The 26,629-nt window shown below is 43.7% G+C and overlaps 1 protein-coding gene across 3 annotated transcripts in view; it reads right to left on the reverse strand.

The window, feature by feature from the left end:
* Window positions 1-494: 494 nt before the first annotated feature.
* The window catches only part of THOC2 (THO complex 2), a 109,947-nt gene continuing 83,812 nt past the window's right edge, over window positions 495-26,629 (reverse strand). Inside the window, exons 31-39 of one of the 3 annotated variants that reach the window (XM_024195480.3) lie at window positions 25,457-25,893; window positions 24,314-24,372; window positions 22,755-22,790; window positions 19,262-19,399; window positions 18,823-18,892; window positions 18,587-18,744; window positions 16,627-16,703; window positions 16,467-16,514; window positions 495-1,340 (exon numbers count right to left, since the gene is read on the reverse strand). In XM_024195480.3, coding sequence (XP_024051248.1) covers window positions 16,487-16,514; window positions 16,627-16,703; window positions 18,587-18,744; window positions 18,823-18,892; window positions 19,262-19,399; window positions 22,755-22,790; window positions 24,314-24,372; window positions 25,457-25,893 — 1,003 coding nt within the window. In that variant the 3' untranslated portion in view covers window positions 495-1,340; window positions 16,467-16,486. Of the gene's footprint in view, window positions 1,341-16,466; window positions 16,515-16,626; window positions 16,704-18,586; window positions 18,745-18,822; window positions 18,893-19,261; window positions 19,400-22,754; window positions 24,373-25,456; window positions 25,894-26,629 lie in introns of those variants that run through there. The other 2 variants (XR_003899842.1, XR_003899841.1) reach the window with 2 other exon arrangements.

Below are 26,629 nucleotides of genomic sequence, written 5' to 3' on the forward strand. Positions count from 1 at the left end.
CAGGTAACAGTTATCAGGCTGAAAAATAAGGGATCAGGCTTCCAAAGCATAAAATATTTCTTTAATAAATTTTCCTGAGGTAAGAACACATTCAGATCCTCACGTCTAGGGGCTGGAAAAATATTTAAGATGGACAAGAAAAGAGGAAATTTAGGTTAGGTTTTTCCTAATTCACTGTAAAATTAATTAGTGGACTTCCTTGATAAAGGATGTTACTGAAATAGTATCATTAAAGGCATTCAAAAGCATAATGCAGATTTGTGATTTCTGTGCCTGATCCACAATGGATAGACAGGATCAAGCGCTAGCGCAGGGGGACACATTAGATGACCCAGGTCTTTTCCAGATGTATGATCTGATTTGTAAGGCAGACCAACTGAAAGAGGATTTAGTCATAGTGGAAGAGGTTTAAGGGAAGAAGTAAGCTCACACTGACTAAAACTGAATTTTGTTAGCACTACCTTTTCAATAAAGCGACAACACAGACACAATGATTTACGACCCATTGAGAAAACTATTGTTTATTTAGAAAAAAGGTTACACTGGTAGAATTCAGCAGATAAAAAAAATTCTCTTTTTTAAAAATGTCATTGTGAAACTTTTCAGACTAAAGTTCAGCGATACAAAGCTCCTGTAGCTGTAGAATTGAAACCTAATTTATTTCATTTTTGAAGAGAGTATTTTCCAATTTATCTAAAAACATCATGACAAACAAAGGTGTGGCAAGGGACAGTTGAATGCAGGTTTGGGGGGTTTTTTTTGTTTTTGTTTTTTTTTTTTTTTTAAACAGCTCAATGTTGTACACATAATATACAAATAATTCCTAAGCATTGCATGAAAACAGTGCTCCCACTTGGTTTTTAGTGACTGATATTAAAAACAGGCTAAGTAATAAATAAAAACTGAGTTTAAATGAGGTAAATTCAAAAATGGTTCAATAACTGTTTATTTATGGTTTTCAGACATCTAAAAGAATGCATTTCAGATTGAAAGAATCATTAAACTCAGGCAGTATTTAGACAACCTAAAGAGGAACTCTGTACACATGAAATCTTATTTGCACTATGGCAACTGTTTGCAGCACATTGTGCTAAAATATGGAATAGGTAACACTTTCAGCCAGGTACTGAAAATAAATGTGTGAGAAACTAAGCAACAAGTTAAAATACAGTAATGTACAACTCAACAATTAAATGTTCAGCATGGGGGAAATAAAGCAGAGAACTGAATAATTTAAGGAGATGCAGATGGGTCCTCTTCATTCACAAATTTCTGTGCAATCTATATTCTTGAAAATACATTTCTGGTCACAGCTGGATATCTTCCACTTTCAACCTCACCTAAAACAAATACATATGTCAATGCAATTAGATGTCATTTCTAAAGAATCAGAAGATTCAGAACTTGTTAGAATTTATTTTTATCCAAAGCCCAAACAATGAGTGGAAAAATACTATTTTAATTGGCCTCTCTGATTATCTTTAGATTTTACAGACAATTACTTCAATTTCCTACTTTGTAATGAGAACTACACTAACACACACAATCAGGCACTGGGATTATAAATAAAAATAATGAAAAACTCTGCTTAATAGATAAAAATTCAACAAAAACAAGTATTGGCAAAAGTAAAATTCAACAAGCTGTCCTGAGAAGATTAATACCTCTAAATGAGAAATAAAAGCAATGAATATAAAGCAATACACACACATTACGAAGAATGTAATAGAAGAGGTTGTGCAAGCAGCAGAAATGAAATTAGCTGCCACAATTTTGTGTTGCTGTAAAAGCACTTTTGCACACTTACCCACGCAAATGAAGGAGTGTAAGGTGAATGTTATACCAGATGCCCCCTTAATTTACTGCAAAAAATAACTGGATGTGTATTACCTACATGTGTAAAAGAAGATTACTCACCCTGTTCTTTGAGATTATGTCCCTGTGGGCACCTTTGATCAGAGAATTTCAGCAGCAGTTCTTGTCTGGTCATGGATGCACTCTCTCCGTCTCATGCTGTTGTCAGCACCTATCTAGTGCCGCGCAACCAGACCCCCACTCAGTTCCTTCTCCACCCGAGTCCACAGATTGAACACCAAAGTAGAGGGGAGGAAGGTGGATAGTGGAGCACCCACAGGGACACCATCTCGAAGAACCTCAGTTACTGCACAGGGTGGATAACCTTCTCTTCTTCTTTGAGGAGCATCCCTGTGGGTGCTCCACTTCAGGTTGAGCAGTGGCCATTGGTGGATAGAAGGGGCTTTGGAGTTGCGCGGGTAATTGATGATAGTACTGTAAGTCCTACCAATGCGCCCGATCTTGAGCTCTGATCTACTGCACAGTGTTTTGTAAACGTGTGTGTGGACGCCCCGGTGGGCCACTTTACACGTGTCCATAATCAGCATGTTGTTGAGAAAAATTACTGAGGTTGATGATGACCTGGTAGAGAGAGTTCGGATACCCGGTGGGGGTTGTATGTCATGTTGTTGATAGCATAGGTGAATGCACCCAGAAATCCATTTGGACAGCCTCTGCTTGGAAATGGCGGAACCTTTAGATCGTACCGAAGTTGAAATAAGTCTTGGTGAATTTCTGAAGGTCTTGGTTCTCTCAAGGTAGAACGCTAATACTCATCTGATATTCAGAGTATGTAATATTGAGTCCCGTTTGCTCCCATGAGGTTTGGGGAAGAATGAGGGAAGATGGATTGGTTGGCTCCGGTGTAAAGAGGGGTGTACTTTAGGTAAAACTTTAGGGTGAGGTCTTAGGGTGACCTTATCTTTGAAGAATATGGTATAAGGTGGGTGGCCATGAGGGCTCTTAACTCTCCCACTTGTTGGATGGACATGATAGCGAATAAGAATGCAACCTTCATCAACAGATGTGTTAGAGAGCATGTTGCTAATGGTTGAATGGGGCTCCGGTAACGCAGCGTAATACCAAGTTGAAGCCCCAAAGTGGGGTAGGTACTCATATTTCAAGGTAAACATTTTTGATGCCCCATAGAAATCGTTTGGTGGTAGGATGGGAAATATGGATATTAGGGATGTAAAATATTAAATGATTAAATGGTTATCCGATAAGTATTAGTCTTACCGTTAATATATTGCAGTTAACATTTAAAACACATTGGTAAAATAATGTTGTGATATTGTAATAACCAATGTGCACATTAAAAATGCCGTAGCAATACCAGCAAATATGTAGCAATTGTGTTGTGTAACCTCGTGACTAGAGCCTCGATCCACAGTTCTACAAACCGAAAATATGGCATAACGACGCGGAGGAATGTATCGGTATTTTCAACTTAATGAAGTAGCAGGTCACTGAAGAAGTGGGTTTAAACATAAGTCTGTCTGTTTTTGTTGTTAGTAAGGACACTTGACAAAGATAATATATACGAGGGGTAGATTGTGAACTTGTTAATGATTAAACGGTTAACAGATATAATTTTAATAGTTTAAACGGGTACTTTTAAAAACGATATTTACATCCCTAATTGATATCCCGTCTACCTTCAGTTGAAAAGCAGTAATAGCGACGAGGTGTACTCTAAGCGAACTAAGAGAGAGGCTGGAATTTTTTAGTTCCAGCATGTATTCTAAAATAATTGGTAAGGGAGTGGTCACAGGTTGGACTTGTTTGTTTTGCAACAGATTTCAAATCTCTTCCATTTATGCTGGAAAATATTCCATGTGATTGTCCTCTTCCTGTTAACCAATACGTCTTTCACCTGTTCCGAGCAGGTTAGTTCACTGTGCTGGAGCCATGTAGGAGCCATGCTCTCAGGTGAAGTCTCTCCAGATTTGGGTGGCAGACTTGTCCTGCATCCTACAAGAGAAGATTTGGCAAGAATGGAAGAGTGCATGGTGTGAGTACCAAGTTTGTCTGGGCCAGGTGGGGCCTATAAAGAGGACTTTGGCCTTTTCGGCTCTTATTTTGTGTATTGCCCTCGATAGCAAGGGGATAGCTTGAAACGTATAGGATAGGCACGTCCCATTTGAGGAGAAAGGCATCGCCCAAGGAACAGGGGGCCCAAACCTGCTCTCGAGCAGAATTGCGGGCATTTGTGATTCTGGGAGGTCGCGAAGAGGTCTATGGATGGGTGAGTCCAGCGTTCAAATATGCTCTGTGGGAACATGATGTTTAGTTCCCATTCATGGTTCTGGGAGAATTCCCTGCTCAATGTATCTGCTGTGGCATTTTGATGTGCTGGGAGATACGAGGCTGAGATGCTGACATTGTGCTGGATACACCAATTCCATAGTTTCTTGACTTCGGTGCATAGGGAGTGCGACCTTGCCCGTCCCTGCCAGTTTATATAAACATGCCGGCAATGTTGTCAGCCATTACCTGTGTAGTCTTGTTCCTGATCAATGGCAGAAAGTGCAAGCACACGTTGCGAACTGCTCAAAGTTCCAGGAGATTTATGTGTAACAGTGTCTTGATGGGAGACCACCTGCCCTGAATTGTGTGATGTTGTAGATGGGCCCTCCAATCTATCAAGGAGGCGTCAGTTGTGAAAATCATTGAAGGTGGAGTCTGTGTGAAAGGGACTCCCATGCACATATTGTTGGGTCGTGTCCACCAGTGTAGCGAGTCTTTGACTTTGAACAGCATCACAAACAGTATGTTTAGGCTGCATTTTTGTGGTACGTGGTTCTTAGCCAGCCCTGAAGGCAGCACATGTGAAGACGCACGTGTCGTACCACGAATATTGTTGCTGCCATACAGCCTACTAATTGAAGGTAAGTCCATGCCGATATCTGTGGGTTATTCAATACAGTGGAGATCAGATTGGCTATAGTGATCAGATTGGTGGTAGTGACATTTTGGCCTCTAGAGCATCGAGATGCGCCCCGATGAAGTCCAGTTTCTGCACGGGTGTTAGTGTTGATTTTCATGTGTTGACTTGTAGTCCCAACCGCAAGAGGAGAGCGATTGTCCTCTGCATAGTGTCTATGGCATCTGCCCAGGTGGGTGCCTTTAACACGCAATCATCCAGATAGGGAGTGACAATTTTTCTCTGTTTGCGGAGGTGTGCCACCACTCCCAGGAACACTTTGGAAAACACCCGAGGTGCTCTCGACAGGCCAAATGGCAGAACTTTGTATTGATAATGTTCTGTCCCCAGAGTAAACCTGGAAAACCTCCTATGCATGGGATGTATGGTTACGTGAAAATAGGCATCTTGAATTGAGGGTCAAAAATAGTTCCCCTGTTCCAGTGCTGGTATTATTGTTGCTGATGTGACCATTCTGAACCGTTGGACCCTTATGAATTTGTTTCCTGAGGTCTAAGATAAGCCTCCATCCTCCATTCTTTTTCTGAGTTAAGAAATAGTGGGAGTAAAAACCCTTCCCTTTGTGTTGTGATGGTACGTGTTCCATGGCACCCAGTTGTAGGAAATGGTTTACTTCTTGACGTAGAAGGTGTTCGTGAGAGGGGTCTCTGAAGAGGGAAAGGGAGGGAGGGTGGGATGGAGATGAATGGTATTTTATAGCCTGAATGGATTATCTCCAGAACCTATTTATCCATGGTGATGGATTGCCATACTAGGTAGAAAGGAGTCAACCGGTCTCCAAAACAGTGAATGGTTAGTGATGGTGTCAGCACTGAAGAATGGGGGAGGTCTTTTGGGTCCTCAACCAAACTATCAAAATTGTTGTTTTGAAGAGAGCTGGTGGGATGTTGATGATTAAGCTGGAAGTTGGTGATGCTTTGGAGGCCTCTGTCTTTTGGTGTCATAGTGCCTCTGTTGTGAGGCTTACAGGACAGACCTTGCGTGCTGAGTGGGATAGTATTTACTCTGTTTTCTTTTTGATGCAGGTGTGTATATAAGGACAGCAGAGCGTCTCCCTTGAGTCTTACAGGGTGTGAAGTGACTCATCAGTTTTTGCCACGAACAGCTTCTGGCCATTGAATGGGAGGTCCTCAATGGTGGATTGTACCTTCCTTGGGAAGCTAGACAGGTGAAGCCACAAAGTCCAGCGCATAGCTATGGCAGTGGCTGTGGAGCACACCACTATATCGCCCACATCTAGAGAGATCTGTAAGGCGGTTCTGGATAGGAGTTGGCCCTCTGAAATTATGGACTTAAATTGGTTTCTTTTGTCCTCCGGTATGATGTCAATAAACTCAGTGAGTTTGGAGTAATTTGTGTGGTCGTATTTTGCCATTAGGGCAGCGTAATTGGCAATACAGAACTGAAGAATGGCAGATGAATAGGCCTTGCGGCCAAAAAGATTCAAACCTTTCCACTCTTTGTCGTATCGAGTGGATCTCAGTTGTTGTCTGCCTCATTGATTGACAGCATTGACCACTAGTGAATTTGGTGCGGGGTGAGAAAATAAGAAGTCTACTTCTTTAGAGGGAACATAGTACTTCTTATCTGCTCTCTTGCAGGTGGACAGTATTGTAGCCGGGGTCTGCCATGTTTTTGGCCAGTCATTTATGGTCAGAACAATTTTAGAATAGGAGGATGTCCGGTAGTTTGTGCTGGGACTCTGGGACCTCCTCTACAAGAATCTCTACGGTATCAGTGATTCTTTAAAGAGTTCTTGAACACATTTAAAATCATCTACCTCTGGGGGCGGCAGTAACATTATGGCCTCGTCCAAGGACGAGGAAGAAATGTTGGATGTTGGTGTTGTATCCTGTTCCTGGGTTTCCTCCTGTTCTTCAAATGGGCTCCTCAGTGGGCTCTGAAAGTGCAGCAACTGAGGGTGGTGAGGGAGCTCTAAGCCTCTTCTTGTATGGGCTTGGAATCTGGGGTACTGTCTCCTATATGCCCCCAAATAGGGCCACTGAGTAGCGAATGGTGTCAGCCCTGTGATAGATTTTAGGCTGTACAGGTGGACCCAGTGCTGAAGTAGATTGAATGGGAGAGGAGTGCTGAGATGAGAAGGCAACCTCCTCCCTCAGTATCTTCTTCCTCACTAGAGAATGGAGGGGCCAGTGGTGAAGTGGGCTGACGTGGTGCTGTGCGTGCCAGAGAAACATCAGTGGAAAAAGGTGATTCAGGCATCGATGAGACATGATGGTCTGCCTGATATAGGAAGAGGTGCGGTGCCGATGGTTTCGGTATGGAGGTGGTCAGTGCCAACAGTGCTGTTGTAGTTGCAATTGTCGGTGCTGGCCTTGGAGCGCTCTGAGTTGTTGGGACAGGAGGTGGCGCCATAACTTGCGTGGAGGGTATCAGTGCTGCATCTTGAGGCAGCTCTGTCGGTGCTGTAGCGGAGGAGGTAGGTTTCTGTTTGCATCTCAGATCTGAACCTGTACACTTAGGGTCACTGGTTTTCACGGTATGTGTGGTACCAGACGATCCTGGTGTCTTGTAAGTACTCAGCCACGGTGCAGCTGGTACTTAGGATGAGGAGTGGGCCAGAGTGTGCTGCTTTTTTGGTGGCTCCTTGAAAAAAGTTGAAACCCTTTTCCTCACTGCCTTTTTGGAAGAGTGAGCCTTCCACTGTGAGACGGGTGAAGTTGCCAGGGAAAATTGTCCAGGGGAGGTCTGCAGACCTGGATCAGACGCTGGGTCCAGAGACTTCTCCATTAACCATAGTTTGAGATGTAGGTTTCTGTCCTTTCTGGTGTGAGCTTCATGTGTCTCCCCTAGGCACCGGACACACAGAGTGCCCGTCCGAAACCAGGATCGCCTCTCAGATGGAAAGGCAGTGCTTGAAGCCCGGTGAACTGAGCATGGCTTGAGTTATAGTGGTTCAACCTTAACAGTGAACTCTAACTAAGCTAAGGGGTATTCAAACTTGGAGTAAAGGGGGAAAGGAAAAAATAATTAAAGGAAATAAACGGGGAGAAAGGGATAAGTAAACCTAACTAGGATACTAAAGACTACTCTAAACTCTAAGTTTAGCTATCAGTCTTAACACTGCTGGGAACTCCATGTCAGACCAAGGATGGTTGAGAAGGAACTGGGGTGGGGGTGGGAGGGTGTCTTGTCGTGCTGTGCTAGGTGTGAGATGGGGAGCGCGCACGCATGGCCCAGACAAGCACTGCTGCTGAAATTCTCCGATCAAAGGCATAAGGACGCACCAACACTTGAAGCGGAGCATCCATAGGGACACTACTTGAAGAACTGACATTTACTTAAGTGCTTGTTTCTTAAACTATGCTACATAAGCTGTATTTTTATGATCATACTTCATCTGAATATATTTCAATTCTCCATTTATGAAAGCACACATACAGGAACTTCTGGTCACATGTAGTTTGGTATTTTAATAGAAGATAAGCTACACAAGATTAGCCCAAAATAACTCTGTCCTAGGCTCAGAACTCAGCCTGCTCAAGCACACTCCCTCAAGAAAACATTTAAGCAAATCAATATGCTTGAGACCATTTCCCAAAGATCAGCAGATACTGGCTTTGTTGAATGCACAAGGGAAGTAAATTCCATACATGAGGGCCCTTCAGAGAACACAGCTCCCAGCTGTTCAAATATAGTTTAGTGCCTTGGTTAAACTCAGAGTGATATATAAGGAGAAAAAAGTGTCCCCAAAATAGCTAGGACCCTGACTCCTAGCATCGTCTCCTTCCCCCTAGACCCCACCAAAGGGCACTGGGCACCAGTGTGATTTTCATTACGCAGTTACTTCAGTTACCTGCTTTTGGCTTTAGTGGCTGGGCAAGCAATGTCACCAGGACAAATTGTCAAAACCCTTCTAATATCCGAGCCAACTCAACTTCCCTAATTGCTACAGCCCTGCAAATACATGAATATCTCCTTTATATTCGCAGACCATTTCTGCGGATCGGATGTGGATACAAATTTTGTACTCGCACAAGGCTCTACTAATTGTTTTTTGGAGTAATAGTCCCAGTGAAGAGGATGCCTTTTGAAGTAAGTCCCCTTCCCCTGCCATATCTGTGGCACAGAAAAGAGAAAGCAGCTCTCCTGCACTTCTGTAACCCTGAGTCGAGGGCAAAAGGCCTTTGCCACCCTCCCCCCAGCAGCAGTGTTATCTCCAGGTTGCTCTGTCAGAGACACCACAGCAGAGATGCTGCTGTATTTTCCTGTGGGGGACACTTCAAAATATCTTCTTGGCAGGGGTCCTGTGATGGTACAAACTACTTTGCTTAACCCTTAAGTTATTGATACATATTCTGACCTTTATCTCCATCTTTGTTTGTCTCATAAACATACTGAATAGTATTCATGTTTTAAGTACTGCCACCTTTTTAATACACTGATTTTTTGCTCATGGTGAAAGCTTACTACTATATTTTGATGGCAAAAAGGGGAGGTAGAGAGGCTGAAGAGCTCACCCAGGTGGCAGTACATTTTATAATATTTCAGAACCAGGTTTACTATAGCTGGGCAATTAACTCTAAAACTTCAACAAATGTTTAATTGAATAAAAATTTGAGTTTGCTTCAGCTGCATTCTTCCTTATGTTTGCTTTCTGCAAATATGCAGAAATGAGTCTACAGACCAATAATTTTCCACAGAAACAATTCATCAAGTAATTTTGAATGGAGAACAAATATAAGAAAATTATAAACTGCTCACAGGCAACTGGTAAACAGAGAGGCTACATTCTTTGAATAAATTATTTGCTATGCTTTAATCAGTCAGCTCTAATATTTACCAGCCATAACTACACATATTTTACAGAATGTAAAATTATCCATTGTCCTCAGGATGAGAGGCTGGCGGTGACACATGGCTTCTGAGACTAGGTGGATGGGTGAATTATTTTGAAATCTAGAAGGGCACCGCTTCCCTGATCTCCACAAAATGAACAGAGTTCTGAGACACCTAAAATACCTGAACACAGAACTGCTTGCTAAAGACTCATTTTTATCTTTCAAATCTGAATTTGTCAGCTTTTCTTGGCATAAGTAAATTATTTACCAATATTTTAATGAATCTGTATGTGTGTAAATGTCTAAAAAGCCCCGGAAGAGGATTTTAGAAAACTTGATTAACATTTTTCAAATGTTTTTGGCACATCTCTCTTGATTCACACCCACATTCAAGTTGGAATTTAAACATGAATACGTTGAATTTGAAGTTAATCTTGTCTAGACTTGTCTCTCAAGAACTATATGTAAAGCTTTCACTTAATGTCCAATCTTATTTGGAGAGGCCAAAGACTACATAGGCATAATGAACTATGCTTTTTCTTCATATTTCTTCACACAGGCTTACAGATAATTAAATGTATCCTATGTGCTGCTTTAAATTTAAAAAAAAAAAAAAAAAAAGACAGTTACCTTTTCCGTAACTGGTGTTCTTCGAGATGTGTTGCTCATGTCTATTCCACAATAGGTGTGCATGCTTGCCACATGAACCAGTGCCGGAAGTTTTTCCTCTAGCAGTACCTGTCGGGGAGCGCCCTAGCAACCCCGGGAGTGGCGCCTCTATGGCGCAGTATAAGGGGCGCTGCGTGCTCCCCCCCACCCTCCGTTCCTTCTTGTCAGACAACTTGGACAGAGGGGAAGGAGGGCGGGATGTGGAATAGACATGAGCAACATCTCGAAGAACACCAGTTATGGAAAAGGTAACTGTCTTTTCTTCTTCGAGTGATTGCTCATGTGTATTCCACAATAGGTGATTCCAAGCTGCATCTGTTGGAGGTGGGAAGGAGTTCACAAATTCTCAGGACGGAGAACGGCCCTGCCGAACACGGCGCCATCCCTGGTCTGAGAGACAATCGCATAATGCGAGGTGAACGTGTGAACTGAAGACCACATGGCAGCCCTACAAATGTCCTGAATGGTGACATGGGCCAAAAAGGCAGCCGATGAGGCCTGCGCCCTAGTCGAGTGCGCCTTCACAATTGGTGGCGGAGGGATTCCCGCCAGGTCATAAGAGGTACGGATGCATGAGGTGATCCAGTTGGAGAGCCGCTGAGCGGAGACTGGCCGACCTTTCATGCGCTCGGCCGAGGCAATGAACAGTTGCGAGGACTTTCTGAATGGCTTAGTCCGCTCCAGGTTAAAAGCCAGAGCCCGTCTCACATCCAGCGTGTGGAGGTGACGCTCCTCACTGGACGCATGGGGCTTGGGGCAGAGGACCAGCAGAAAAATGTCCTGACCCATGTGATAGGTGGAGACCACCTTCGGGAGTAACGAAGGGTGTGGGTGGAGCTGGACCTTATCTTTATGAAACACCGTGTACAGGGGCTCAGAGGTCAGGGCCCTGAGTTCTGAGACCCACCTAGCTGACGTGATGGCAACCATGAAGGCCACCTTCCAAGAGCACGTGGCTAGCGGCTCAAACGGGGATCGCGTGAGACGGGCCAACACCAGGTTTAGGTCCCATGGGAGAAGACGATCCAACCCCTTAAGGAATCGGCCAGTCATAGCATGGGAGAATACCGTGTGGCCCTCCACCAGCGGACGGAAGGCCGATATGGTCGCCAGGTGCACCTTGACTGACGAGGGCGCCAGGCCCTGGGCTCTAAGGTGAAGGAGGTAGTCCAGAATAAGCTGGACCAGGGCGGTCACCGGGGAAACGCCCCACTCGTCCGCCCATCTGGAAAACCGAGACCACTTTACCAAGGAGGGCCGCCTGCTTTCTAGGAGGACGTGCTGAACCCCTTCCGAGCATGTCCTTTCCTCCCTACCTAACCACTGAGCAGCCACGCCATGAGGTGGAGTGCCACTAGGTTGGGGTGGAGGAGGCGGCCCTGGTCCTGGGAGAGCAGGTCCGGGTGGGACGGCAACAGCCACGGCGGGGCGACTGCCAGGCCTGTGGGGATCCCGTACCAATGCTGCCTGGGCCATGCTAGGGCAATCAGAAGGACCCGGGCCTTGTCCGTCTTTATCTTTTCCAGGACCTTGCCGATCAGCGGGAATGGGGGAAAGACATAGAGAAACTGGCTTGACCAGGACAGGAGGAAGGCATCAGAGATAGCGCCCCGTCCCGTCCCAGCCCAGCCCCCCTTCCCCCCCTCCCTCCGAGCAGAAATGGGGACAGCGACAGTTCTGCCGAGTCGCGAACAGGTCCACCTGGGGAGTCGCCCACACTTGGAAAAGTCTATTCACCACCTCTGGGTGGAGAGACCACTCGTGCTGAGAGGAGAAGTCCCTGCTCAAGCGATCTGCCCACGCGTTCTGGGCGCCCGGCAGATGGAAGGCCTGTAGGCAGTCGTCGTGGGCTATACAAAAGTCCCACAGCCTGAGGGCTTCGCGGCAGAGGATCGGGCCCCACCTTGCCTGTTGATGTAGAACATCGAGGCCGTGTCGTCCATGAGGACCCTGACCACCCGGCCCTCTAGGTGCAAGTAGAAGGCCATGCATGCCAGCCGTATCGCCCTGAGCTCCTTGATGTTTATGTGGAGGGTCAGATCCTGAGCCGACCACAGACCTTGGGTCTGAACATTCCACACGTGGGCCCCCCATCCCAGGTCCGACGCGTCGGACACCAGTTCCAGCGACGGGGCCCTGCCCCTGAACGGGACCCCTTGGAGCATGTTTCTCAGTGAGGACCACCACCGTAGGGAGGTGATCACTTGCTCGGGCACCGTGAGGACTTTGTCCATCCTGTTCCTGGCCTGGGAGAACTCCGAGGCCAACCAGAGCTGGAGGGGCCTCATTCTGAGTCTGGCATGACAGACCACATATGTGCACACCAACATGTGACCCAAAAGCTGGAGGCACACTCCTGCTGTTGTCACCGGAAACCTTGTGACCATGTCAATGAGTCCCTTCAGGGTCTCAAACCTGTCCGGTGGGAGGGAGGCTCTAGCCAACGAGGCGTCCAGGACCGCCCCGATAAACTCTATGCGTTGTACTGGGACTAACGTGGACTTGGTGTCATTTACCAACAGGCCCAAAGTGGTGCACGTGGACAGAAGGAGCCCCACGTGATCCCGCATCTGCGACCAGGAGCTGCCCTTGACCAACCAGTCATCCAGACAGGGGAAGATCTGGACCCCCCCGGCACCTGAGGTAGGAAGCCACCACCGACATGCATTTCGTGAATACCCAGGGGCAGTGGACAGGCCAAACGGGAGGACTGTAAATTGTAGTGTTCCTGCCCCATCGTGAAACAAAGAAAGCGTCTGTGCCCCTCGAATATATGAATGTAGAGGTACGCGTCCTGCAGATCGAGGGCAGCGTACCAGTTCCCGGGATCCAGGGAGGGGATGATGGAGGCCAGAGAGACCAAGCGGAACTTGAGCTTCACCATGTACTGGTTCAGGCCTTGCATGTCCAAGATGGGGCAGAGCCCCTCTTTGGCCTTTGGGATAAGGAAATAGCAGAAGTAGTACCCCTTGCCTTTGAACTTCCCCGATACCGCTTTCACCACTCCTAGGCCCAGGAGCCACCCCACCTCCTGCTCGAGCAGAGCCTCATGCGAGGGGTCTCCCAGGAGGGATGGGGGGTGATTGGGTGGGGAGGAAGTAAATTGGAGGGAGATGGTGTTGAGGAACCATTGGTCCGAGGTCAGCTGCAACCACTCTGGGAGGAAAGCACACAACCGATTGGAGAAGGGAAGCTTTATTGAGGGTGGATCCCTGATAAGAACTGGTAGGGCGCCCCCGGGCATCCCGTCAAAACCGCCTTTTCCCCGCTTGCTTGCCCTTGGAGGACCCAGGCTGGGGGGCAGGCCGAGACTGCCTCTGTGGGCGCCTCTTATAGTCCTAGGACTTCTTATAAGCGGTCTCGTATTTTGAATGGGTGGCCTGAGCGGGAATCTGCTGCGCTTGAACTTAGGTTTAGCCGCAGCCGGAACATAGAGACCCAGAGTCTGGAGAGTCGTGCGGGAGTCTTTCAGGCCATGCAGCTTTGTATCCGCAAACAGAGCTTTGCCGTCAAACGGGAAGTCCTGCAGGGAGGTCTGTGCCTTGCTGGACAGCCCAGAGAGCAGGAGCCATGATGCCCTTCTCATGGACACCGCGGAGGCCATGGACCGCGTAGCTGTGTTCGCTGCATCCGAAGCTGCCTGTAGGGTTGCCATTGCAGCCGCTGTGCCCTCCTCCACCAGCACTTTGAACTCCTTCCTGTCCTGGAGGGAGTCCTCGAACTGGGGCAGGGAGCCCCACAGATTGAACTCATACCAGCCCGTGAGAGCCTGGTGGTTCACCAGCCGTAACTGGAAGCTCGAGGACGAATAAATTTTTCTTCCAAACGAGTTCAGAGTCCAGCCTCCTTGAATCTTTATTTTTGGGGGTAGGGCCTGGTTGGCCCGGCCATTTCCTGTGGTTGACAGACTCGACTACCAGGGAGTTAGGAGCAGGGTGGGTGTATAAGTATTCATGCCCCTTGGCGGGTACAAAATACTTGCGTTCCGCTCTCTTAGAGATGGGGGCCAATGAGGCCGAGGTTTGCCACAGGGCATTTTAAATTTTTGCCACCCCTTTGTGGAGAGGCAAGGCAACCCTGCTCGGTGCCAAGGAGTTCTTGGTGGACCCTAAAGTCCTCTTGCAGGACGGAACGAGGAGGGGGCGTAATTGCCTCATCCAGGGAGGGTGAGGAGGCCGGCACGGTACTTTGTGTGTCCACCGGCACCGGAAGGTCCACCACCTGGTCGGTCTCCGGGCACGTTGCCGAGGACGTACGACCCACTGACTCCTTCCTTGGAGGTCTGGAGAGGGAGGACGATGGTCCTTCTGAGGCTCTGGCCATCGAGTGAGCCCCCACTGGGAGCTGCGTCGGGGGCCACGGTGCCCATTGGTACCATTGGGCCAGCCACGGGGTCCAGTGCCACTGCACCTGCTGTGGCACCGACGAATCTGGCTGTTCGGCTGGCTGGTCTGGCCCACCAATGGACGACTACAAAGGGAGGCCGGGCTGACATACGACCTGCCGCTGGTCCCCGGACCTGGAGGAGCGGCAGCGCCAGGAGCGATGCCGACCATGGGACCGTGATCCCAACGTGGAGGACAGGTACCGTCGGTAACAGCTGCTCCACGACTGGCTCCAGCGGCCGGACCCACGACGGTGAGATGCCGGTGATCGACGCCTGGGGCTGCAGAGGTGGTGCCGTGGCAGGGTCCTGGAGCAGAACGACGTTGACGTTTGTGCTGTGACCGGCTGCAATAGCCCCTCCGAGACGAGGACCTTTGGCGTCGTCTGCCTCGGTCCCGTCTGTGTTCGCTCCTTGAGGCGGAGCGGTGCCGAGAGTCTCGGTCAGATGGAACCCAACCAGACAACCTGGTGGGCATCAAGGGTGAGCCACGTGGACTTTGCCCTGAACGGTTGCTGGGCAGCGAACAGTGTCGGAAACATTCCCTTGACTGAGACCAGTACCGAGTCGGGGGTGACTGTGGAGATCCCAGTGGCGGCTTGCTTCTGGAGCGTGGGGCCGACATTGGCGGTGCTCCTGGTACCGGCATGAACATAACATCCCGGGCCGCCTGCAGGGCCTCCAGTACAGAGGGCATCTGGACATCCGGGGAGGGCTGCTCCGAATGGGCCGGGCTACTCCGCTTAACTTGAGACAGAAGCCTAAAGACCAGTGGGGATCGAGGACTGCCCAACATGGGTCTAGCCTCTGCCCCGGGTTTACTCCGGTGCCACGGCGAAGAAGGCCTCTACCTAGCCTTCTTGGCGTGCCCCGCAGACAGGGAGCGGTGCTGACTAGTCGATGGCGCCCAAGGGTCACCGCTGCCGACTCGGATTGGCATGCTGGAGCCAGGGTCAGCGCCGACTCCATCAGAATAGTTCGGAGCCTAATGTCCATTTCTCTCTTTGTCTGAGGCTTAAACGACTTGCAAATCTTGCAGCGATCACGGAGATGGGTTTCCCCCAAACAGCATAAACAGTCCACGTGCAGATCACTCACTGGCATAGATCGCCTACATGTCTCGCACGACTTAAAACCCAGGGCACGGGGCATGTCCCAGCCCAGGCGCTCTAGCTAAACTAAACTAACTAACTACAGGCACCATAAACTGAACGAACAAGCTGTTTTGGGGACAAGCTACAGCAAAGTTGGAGCAGAGCAGTTCCGAAGCACCTTCACTGGCGGCAAGAAGGAACTGAGGATGGGGAGAGCGTGCACCACCCCAGGGGTCGCTAGGGCGCTCCCCTACAGGTACTGCTAGGGGAAAAACTTCCAGCACCGGTGCACATGGCGAGCACGCACTCCTATTGTGGAATACACATGAGCAATCACTCAAAGAAGAATAACTTGTTAGCAAGAAATTATCAAGCAGCAAGTGGATTATCAAGGGCTGTCTACATTATAGCAGCCTTGTTCCCAGCTGCCCAGAATCTCCACATCATTATGTGTTGCAGTCCCCCTCTAATACCTCTCTTGCCCCCCAATTCAGCCCCTTTATCAAGGCTTCTGAGGGAGTCCTCTTAGAGCAGCCTGGGGCTGTCTTCCTTATTTATGTGCTAGGGGAATTTTTTTTTTTTGGATCCCCTTTTATGCCACTCTGGCCCTTTAACCCACCTTAGAGGGGTCACGGCAGAGATGTGAATTTTACCCACAGCCTTTAGCAGGTATCTTCAATACTTTGGTAAAGGGAAAACATGAAAATAATTCTTACCTTGACTGGAGCAGTCTTCATTATCTGTGCTTGTCTGAAGATTTATGAGTAAATTAAGCATTAAAGAAAAATGCTTTTTTGATTCCTTAAGAACACAGAGTTATCTTACTTCACTTTTTATGTTACTTAAAATTTCAGAGATCAAAAGTTAAAAGGATATTGTTTCTTTTCTTCTTTCCCTCCAGCACTGTCCCGTTTTTCCTTTTTTTCTGTTTTTTCTTTATCATGTCTAGACTCCTGTGCAAAATTTGTATATGGAAAATAAAGTAAAATATGTTTGAGTGTATAAAGAATTTCATAATCAAGTGTGATAGCCCAAAATCATCATAGCCAATTAAGTTTTATATTGCTAAAAATAAGGATTTCACTGGGATGCTACTAAATATTGAAAGGCACTGTAATATACACACCACCATTTAAAAAAAAAAAACATAGGCCCTGTCCACTTTCATCCTGAATACTATAATAGTTGTGTACAGTAACTCTTCACTTAAAGTCGTCCCAGTTAACGTTGTTTCGTTGCTTATCAATTAGGGAACATGCTCATTTAAAGTTGTGCAATGCTCCACTATTACGTTGTTTGGCTGCCTGCTTTCTCCACAGATGGCAGCCTCCCTACGCCCCCTCCCCGCCACAGCGCTCCCGCCCACCGGCAGACCCCATGGATCAGCACCTTCCCCCTCCTCCATCAATCAGCTGGCTTGCGGCATTTAGGAGGCAGGAGGGAGGACTTGGCGCGCAGACTCCCCCTCCCTCCTCTGCCTCCATCAATCAGCTGGCTTGCGGCATTTAGGAGGCAGGAGGGAGGAGCGAGGACTCAGCGCGCGTCCCCCCTCCTTCCCCTGCCTCCTGCCTGCGGCAGTCGGCTAGCTTGCAGCATTCAGAAGTGTGGGGGGGGGGGGAGTGCGAGGACGAAGTGTGCGAAGTAAAGGGGGAGGTGGGGGGGGGAGAGGCGGGTCAAGGGTGGGAGCTTGGGGGAATGGGTGGAGTGGATGGGCCGAGGATTGAGCCCCCGGCAAAGTCAGTGCCTGTGCTTGCAAGAGGAGCAGCCGGACAATCCATCCTCTTCCACTCTCTGACTCCACCACCTCAACTAAACTTCATACTCAGCAGTGATGATTGTAGTATTAAATTGCTTGTTTAAAATGTATACAATGCCTTTTGTCTGGCAAAAAAAAATTTCCCTGGAACCTAACCCCCCCCCCCCCCATTTACATTAATTCTTATGGGGAAATTGGATTCGCTTAACATCGTTTCACTTAAAGTCGCATTTTTCAGGAACATAACTACAATGTTAAGAAAGGAGTTACTATACTTATCATTGCCTCTTCCAATTATCAATTAACAATATATTACATTATTGTAAACAATTTTTTCTCAAAAACTCCGGTAAACTCCATATGCATAGTTGAAGACAGATCTACTGTAGTCACTACTATTTTAAAAATGTCTTAGAAAGAAGACTACACTAAATGGGTGCTCTGGTGTCTTCTTAGATATGGCTGCACTGAGACGTGCAGTTAAAAGAATAAGAGTCAGTCTGGTTCACACTCTAATGACTGAATATAATCTTCAAATTTAACACATTTCCTTACCAAGGGCCAAATGAGTTTTCCCATATAGATTTCTTGATCAAATATAAGCTAACTTTGGCAAAATCAGTATTTAATTAAGGCCCCATTTCAGATTTTTTTTTTCTGAAAGTAATTTTTTTTGGACTGAAAAGGAACCTTAATTCCTAAAACCAGCGAAGTATAGAAAACGCTGTTTTTAAATATTAGTTCCCCAAGCTAGGCTATAAACTCACACCATAGCATTCAAAAATAAGTATTATCTGGCACAGAAGGTTTCCTCCATCATTTCTGCTAACATGAAAGGTGTTCCCTTATGAGTTCTCCAAACAGAGTTGACTATTGAGTGTATTAAGTAAAGTTGCGGCTACCTGGCCAAAAATTCCAGATGAATTTTCCTCTGCCATTTGCAATATCTGTGTCTAATCTAGGCCATACATCTAGGGCATTCAAAAGCTGAAAAATAACTCCAAAGCATTACCTGGCACAAAATGTTTCAATTAAAAGGTTTGGTAGTAATAGACAAATGAGAAAGTTTATTCATTTTACCTTTTTGCTACCAGAGGAACTTTTCTCCATCTTTTCAGTTTTGATTGAATCACCTTTTTCTTTGCCTGAAGATTTTGATTTGTTCTTCTCCTTTTCCTTCTCATTTGAACGAGGAGAATCAGATGGACTTTCACTTTTGCTATGTTTTGAAGAACCAGCTGGAAAAAAAACCCATAACACAATTCATAATAATGACTGGACACTTCAAGCACAGAAAAATGAAATAAAACACATACTTGTTCCATTTTCCTCTTTACGCCTTTTGGTTGAGTCCTGTGGCACCTCCCGGTCACTATTTGAATGATCCTAAAGCCAAATACAATTATGTAATGTTAGCAGATTAACGGATGCTGATTTCTAAAACAGCATCCTAATTAGAATACTGTACAAACACCATATTTTTCAAGTTTTTAAAGGCAGTTGCATGATTAAAGCTTGTTTAAAGTTTCTGAACTTAACTCCCTTGACATGGAAGATTAAAATGCAGTTTAGAATCTATTAACGTCAAGTATTGACCTTTTAAGAATTAATAGGGCAAATGAAGAATAAACCCTGCAGCAGGTCACTTCTGTCTATAAAGGCTACCACACCAATTATAATTATTATGGCTTAGAGTCAAAGAATGAGTCAAGCATGCACCAACTTTCTAAGCTATTTCATAAAAATGTCACAAACCCTTTTTCGATCTTTCCTATCCTTTTCATCTTTCTTCTCTCTCTCTCTGGATCTTTCCCTGGACTTGTCCAAATCTTTCTTGTCCACTTCTCTCTCCTTACTCTTGGACAGTGCAGGAGTAGTGTGGTTAATGTAGTGCTGTTAAATTAAGGCAATATTACTGAGGATTAATATGTCTTCCTAAACGTGGAAATGAAAAAAAATCCTATTGTTTACTGCACCAGATCTATCTCAAAGAATAAAAACTAAACATTATTACTTTCCAGCCAAGCAAAAGTTTAAAGGCACCTCTATTGTCCATCTGTGGAAAAAAATGTAGCATAATACTCAAAAACTCTTTTAAAAAAGCGTCTTACACAAAGCTGAAAATTCAAGATCCATTTTCATAAAGAATCAGCACTAGCTTGAACTGAAAATACACTTAAGGTAAATGTTGTTGTATTAAAAACACATTAAGTTGTTTACCAGTAACTCTTAATATAACCAATGCAAACCAGGTAGCAACAGTCCAGTGAAAATGCCTGGACTTACTACAGTACACCTAGCATATGGGAATCCTGACTTTCAGTACCAAAGAGGTAAATGTAGAACTAACTTAATTTGCCCAATTATGGATCACTGTGAAAATTGGCTTAAATTATACATCTTTTTGATATTAGCATCCCATCAGATTTCCAGCATATAGAAGAATAATTTACAAATGAGACAGGGATGACTTAATGGGATCTGTTTTTTAAAACATGTTATTACTTTTTTTGTTAAACAGTAATCTTAAACCACAAAGTGTTTAAGTCATACATTTTTGGAAGATACTCAGAACACTGAATGGGTTCTCCAACTGCAATACTGTAAACAATCAAAGAAACATGAGTATGGAGGCAACTCAATGGGGCCACAAATCCTCAAACTGCTGGCTAGTGGAGAGAAGAATTCTTCAAGTTTGTTTTGCAAATTTTCCAGCATATAAGTACATTAATTCTATTTTTAAGCAATTTCAATATTCTTTGTTCAGAGTATTAGCGACAGACGTGATTGTTTTTAATATCTTAAACAGTTTTTGGAGAGGGACGTGGGAAGAAAAAACAAGCACCATCATGGAATGAGTAAAAACCCCAACAAATTTAATTCATTTCCTTTGCTTTATTTCCAGGTTTCAGCAAATATAATTTTTAAACATACTTCATTCCCTGGTTGTTCATATCCATGAAGTACAGAATGTTCAGCTCCCTTCCCCCAATGTACCCTTCCTGCTCCAACAAGATGCCATCGCAGGCACTCTCTTGGGGATATCACAACTACTAGAGAACATGGAGTCTGCTCTATGATAGAAGTTGCAGATCTTCTATTCCAGACTCTTCTTCCCACTTGCCCCACTCCCTCATATTTAGCTGTCAGTTAAGATCTTCTTATAATTAATCATTCTACTCAACAGTATACAAAAAGGAATACTGAAAACCTTAGCCAATTGCTGGTTATTTAAGATGAGCTTTTCAAAAGCACCAAAGGGATTTAGGCACCCAATTCCCATTAACTTTCAATGACAGTTGGGTACTTCAGTCTTTGAAATTTGCACCCTTTATTTTTAGGGACATGTGTCAGGGAAAGAAGAGGGTTTGACTTCCTTACTCTATAGACAGAGTCCATACTCCAGTGCTACTTTATGAGGGCTGTGATTTTACCAGCAGAACCTGCATGCTGGTTCATTTAGTCAGAGAAAGAAGGAGCAACTGGAAGGGAGGGTGGGAGGTGGAAAGTAGAGCTCAGAAGAAAAGCACTTCATGAACAGTAATGCCAGGAAAAACTGTGTTAGTACAGTGCCTAACTCAGTGGGGTCCTGGTTCATAACTGGGATTCCTAAGTGCTACAATAATACAAATAAATAAAATAAATAAACAAACAAATATATGTTATAGCCCTATATAGCCTTATATACATAAGGACATTCAGCAGCCAACACTAAAATTGAGCTGTTTACTTTGAATTAAAACAATATAAGCAATTTGCAGATTATTTAACATATGTTTAATTCAGCTGTTTGTCTTAATCATATGCACCAATGCATTGGCATATAAAAATTATTTAATTCTACTTCTGAAATTAGTTTAGGAAAAATTGCCTTAGCTAATACATTTTTTTCCAATATAACATCCCCCACCCCCACACATCCCAGTTGTTAACAGATGTGAGTGGGAGAGAAATGCCTTGGATTTCTGAAATCAGAAAGGCAATGCTTTCAAAATAAGCTAGCAACCCCAAATATTTAAAATGACATATGTTACATAGACATGACAACTGTGTAAACAGGAAAACTATGAGAATTTGGTACATTAAGGAGTTGATGCTCCTGTCTCCCTTTCTAAATGTTCCTATGTATGCTGTACAGTTAGCACTGGAAACACTTAGAAAAACCCAGTAGATTAGCAACTAGCAGTTGCAGAATTACTGCTGCTGTTTGAAAATTATATAAAAAGAATTCTTCGAAAGACTTATTTAAGCAATCTGAGCTAAAAGGTACAATAATACCTGATGTACACTTTGCAGTAAGCAACAATTCTCTCATGCATTTTTAAACTTGTTTCCTCGTAAATGATAAAGCATAATGACAGATGAAAATCTATAAATTAATTTGATATAATCAACATTTGTGCTAATAAATACCTATGTTATGATTGGAAAGCATTTTATTTATTAACAACACAAGATCTCAATAGTCAGTTTTAACAGACATACCTACTCCCCGCCACACACACAGTAACAGAGATCCACCAAAAAGGATAAAAAATTATTCTAGTACATTACCAAGTTCAAAGTATTTCTATGTGCTCATTACTGTAATATCTGAGTATTTTGGTAAATATGTTTAAAAACTACATTAGTGCTTGTTTTATGGCCTTTTCCCAAAATATCAGAATGTACTAACATTAAAAAGATGTTTGAAGTAATTTGTTTTAGAGGACAATTCTACAATATTTTTAATTTGAATTACATTTATGAAAAAAAAACAAGCATACCAATAGGATAACTTAGTTGTTTGCTACCCACCATCTCTGGAATCACACTGATGGTGGTATTGATGGAGATTTACCAAGACACAAATGAGTGAGGGCTACTCTAGAAGCATGAATACTGCCATAGTATTGTCGTTTTCTTTATGCAAAGTAAAGTTGCAGGAATAGCTATGAACTATGAAAAAAACGTGCCTGAGAAGGATCAAGGAGAGGTGGAAAATTAAGTGACCACCCTATAAGGTACTGCCAACGTAACAGACCAATGTTGACTGCACACTGTGCCAACTGTAGTTATTCTATAGATCAAAATCTAAAGGCAAATGTGTAAAGCACATTTATACAATGGTTGAAAAATCTGTTTCTATGCTAGCGCATACATTAATGCGGCCTTCAATTTCTCTGGTAATGTATATCATCCACACAAGATTAAAATCTCTACACATAAAATACAAATGTAATCTTGGTGACACATAAAAAATTCAAACCTTTGCTGAAGAGTCCTTGAGTTCGCTGAGGCTGTCCTGTAGAAAATGAATGGAGATGACACTTAAACTGGCATAATTTTCAGAAACCAGAGGAACTTTGGGAAGCAGGCCGTACCTTGAAACAAAAAACAACTACTCCTTCCAGAATAAATCTGATGTTAATATTTTATATTGAACAAAGCTAAAGCTAGAAAACAAAATTTACATCTCTTTTCTAAACTAAATTATATCAGCAATATGACTCTTTAAACTACAAAAGTAAATTTGTTCATATTCAATTTGTCATAAAATATTAAAAAACCTCCCCTCCACCCACAAAGATTTCTGCAAAATTAAAAAAAAAAAAAATTCTTTAAATGAGTGAGCCACAGATGAAATAAGAGTTTAAAAATATATTAAATGCATCTTCTCCACTTATAGTTAAACGTGGTAGAAGTCTCCTAGAATGTCTTTAGGTTTCATTTTGCAAAAAATAGATAGAGAAAAAATATATACCTGATGTTACAATTAAGTCCTTATCACTATCACCTGGTTCCTCAAAACTGATTATATGCACTTTTTACTCTTATTTCTGCAAAATTAATTATTATTCTTTAAGTAACTCTTATACAAAGAAAGATGTATTCTTTGAAAAAACAAAACAAAACATTGAATTTTTAAGTTGGTAAGATGGTGAAGTTTTAAACACCCCACATAATCCATCACAGTGCTCTTGATGAAGTATTAGTAACTTACAGTTTTAAAGGTTCAACGTACTGCAAATTCAAAGATTCCATGAACTTAGATGGCTTAGAAATTAAATTAAATATGGAGCAAGGAATGGCTACCCTGAGTCTTCAAGTAGGCTACACCCACGGTATTGTGCTGCGCTTGAATGCTTGGGGTTTCTCTTTGCTGGGTGGTAGGCTTGGTTGCCACATCTGGTTTTATCGTAACGCAGGGCTCAACATGGTGGGAACCCATTGGAATATAAACAAACCTCGAAGGGAAGGTGCAACAGAAGCTGCATGCTCACTGAATATACACAACTACAGGAGAACTGATCACCAAGGAGACTTTAAAATGGAACTCCTTTCAAGACTCCTCCTTGGAAGGCACACATCGGTATGATGCTCATCAAGAAGCCTGATGAATTCAGAGGTATCCGTATATCCCGTAACATCCAGAAAATCTTCAGTGCTATATATTCTTCAATATTAGTGCAGAAAAATATGCTCCATTCTGCTGCAAAGACTCATTTGCTTGTAGCTACCATTGCATTCCAAAAAAAACTGACTGCTTAAAACAATGAGGCACTTCTGTGTAAAAATTTTCTTGCATTTTTCAAACACTATTTACAAAATTTGTGCTAGGTCCTTGAAGCTTTATTTTTTCTAATTAAAAATATTTAATAGAAAAAAAGAGTCCACCAATAAAGAAAAGGAATGCATTTTCTACTGCAAGATAAAACCTCCAGTGGTTCCAGTATATACTTGGCACAAAACTTGAAGGAAGTCGGACACTGGCATTCCAAACTTGTGAGCCTAACATGGGCGCTGCCTTCCTCAGGCTATACTAACCTTTACTGTTGAGGAATGTGATGGAGAAGAATGGGTATCAACTTTGCGACGTTTTTGTTCTAAAAAAAAAAAAAAAAAGAAAAAGAAAGAAAGAAAGAAGCAGTAAGCATTAAAACCCTAGCAAGAGGGGATAAAATCTGATTATATTACTTCGCAAAATACCAAAGGAGTTTAAAGTTAGAATTAAAATTTTACAGTTGGGAGGATTAAAAGTATTGATCATCATCAGGAGAAAGTAACCGACCTGATCCCATGGATTCCACAATTTCTCATCTGCAGAATCACCTGTTTTGCTGAAAAATTGTGCTTTAGTGTTTAAACTTTCATTTAAAATAATCTGTGTTTAGCCCTCAACGTTATGATGAAAACCTTGAAAATGTGGAACAAGCGGAAACTGATGCATTTTTCTGAGTCTGCAAATAGCCTAAAAACAATTGTTCTGAGATGTGAGGTACCTCATTCATCTAAACACGCTGCTAACAGCAAAACCCTAAGATGATAACTTAAATGTCAACATTGTTAACTATTTCACTGATGACAATTTTAGTAGCAACTATTCCAAACAGCTTTCCATGCCTTCTGCAGATGCTAAAAGCCACAGCTGTTGCCTACCCAAATGCCAAAAACTCCAGCTTTCCGCCAAAAACTTCCATATGCTGTTTGTAATACATTCTCAATATAAAATTTTTTGCAGAATTCAGATTGTTTTTTGCTGTAGAGTATATGGAATCTCAATTACAGTAAGCAAACAATCAATACATATTTCCAAGTGTAATCTATTACTAGATGATGACAATACAATTTAGAATCTTCACAAGGATTTGTTACAAGAGATATTCATATGAAACCGTATTTGAAATTCTTAAAGGTAGTAGACCTTATAATACTCTGCTCTCACTGAAAGTGGCAGGAACAGAAAACACCTCCCCCGCAGTTTGCTTACTAATGCCGGAAGTGATTATCTTTTCTTTTTAACTTTTTGGTCCAGGTAGTTAAAAAGGGTCTTTTATGATTAGATGCTAATTAGCACATAGCTACTCTCCTTCTGCCTGCCCCCAACCATTTTTAGGTATTAAGCAACTTTCAAAGCTTCTGTACATTATTGAAAAGGCAACTTTAAAAAAAAAAAAAAGTTTAATTTACCCCTTTCAGACTCTGATGTTTCTGATCGGGGAACAGGTGACTTCAAGGACCCAGCTACTGACAATTTTTCTCCTCCTTTAATATTTTCCTTGGATTTCATATCCTTCGCTACATCTCTTTCTCTGGATGGCTCCTTTTCTCTCTCCTTTTCTGCAGCGAACTTTGACTCAGCGTTGGTAACAACTGTCTTCGATTTTTCATCTTTTGGCGTTTTTTCTTCTTTCTTGGCTTTTTCCTTCTCTTTGTCAGATTTTGGTGTTTTTTCCTTGGTCTCTCTTGATTTATCATCTTTGTTTGCCCGTTCTTCCTTTGGTTTATCTTTTCCATCTTTTCCAAGTGCCTTGGTCTCTGGAATGGCAGCCGGAGTCTTTTCTTTTTTTTCTTTATCTTTTTCCTTCCCACTTTTTTCTTTATCATCTTTTTCTTTAATAATTTTGCTGCATAAAAAAAGCCCAATGAGTGCTCAATATCAAAACTAACTTCAGTTTTCATAATCAAATGCAAATCAGTTTTTACTTTTCAAGATTAAGACAAAAAAAACCCTTCTCAAAATGCTAAATAAGTGACAAATTCCTGTCTCTCAATATTCTTCCGCTCATCTTCATAGCAACAAACCAGTACCTTTCTTCTAGCAAAAATGGGAGGATATAGGAAACAATGCTATTACATGATTAGCAGGGTTCTGACGCACACAGAAATAGTAGGCATTACAAAACATTAATGTTTTTGACTCAAGGCTATTCCAGCCCAGCAGCTGTGTAAACTGACTACGGGTATGTCCAGGCAGCAATTAAACACCAGCTGCTGGCCCAGGTCAGCTGACGTGGGCTCGTGGGGCTCACACTGCAGGGCTGTAAAATTGCTGTGTAGACATTCAAGTCCAGTCTGGAGCCTGAGGGATGGACCCAGAGCCTGGGCTCCAGCCTGAGCCTAAACGTCTACACAGCAATGTTGAGCCCTGTAGGCCAGCCCGGCTGTGCCACGGGTCTTTTATTCTAGTGTAGTCATACCCACAAATTACAAGTACCCAATTAGAGCTACCAAGCACTTGTTGTGAGATGTCTAGCCCACTCCAACAGATTTCAAGGATTGGGTTCACAGTATTTAAAATGGATCTTAAAGTTCAGCGTATTAGATATGATTATTTCTTTAGTGAAGCTTTATTCATTTTAC

This window comes from Terrapene carolina, unplaced genomic scaffold (assembly GCF_002925995.2).
Source record: "Terrapene carolina triunguis isolate 2854851 unplaced genomic scaffold, T_m_triunguis-2.0 Scaffold131, whole genome shotgun sequence".
NCBI classification, from domain to species: Eukaryota; Metazoa; Chordata; order Testudines; family Emydidae; genus Terrapene; species Terrapene triunguis.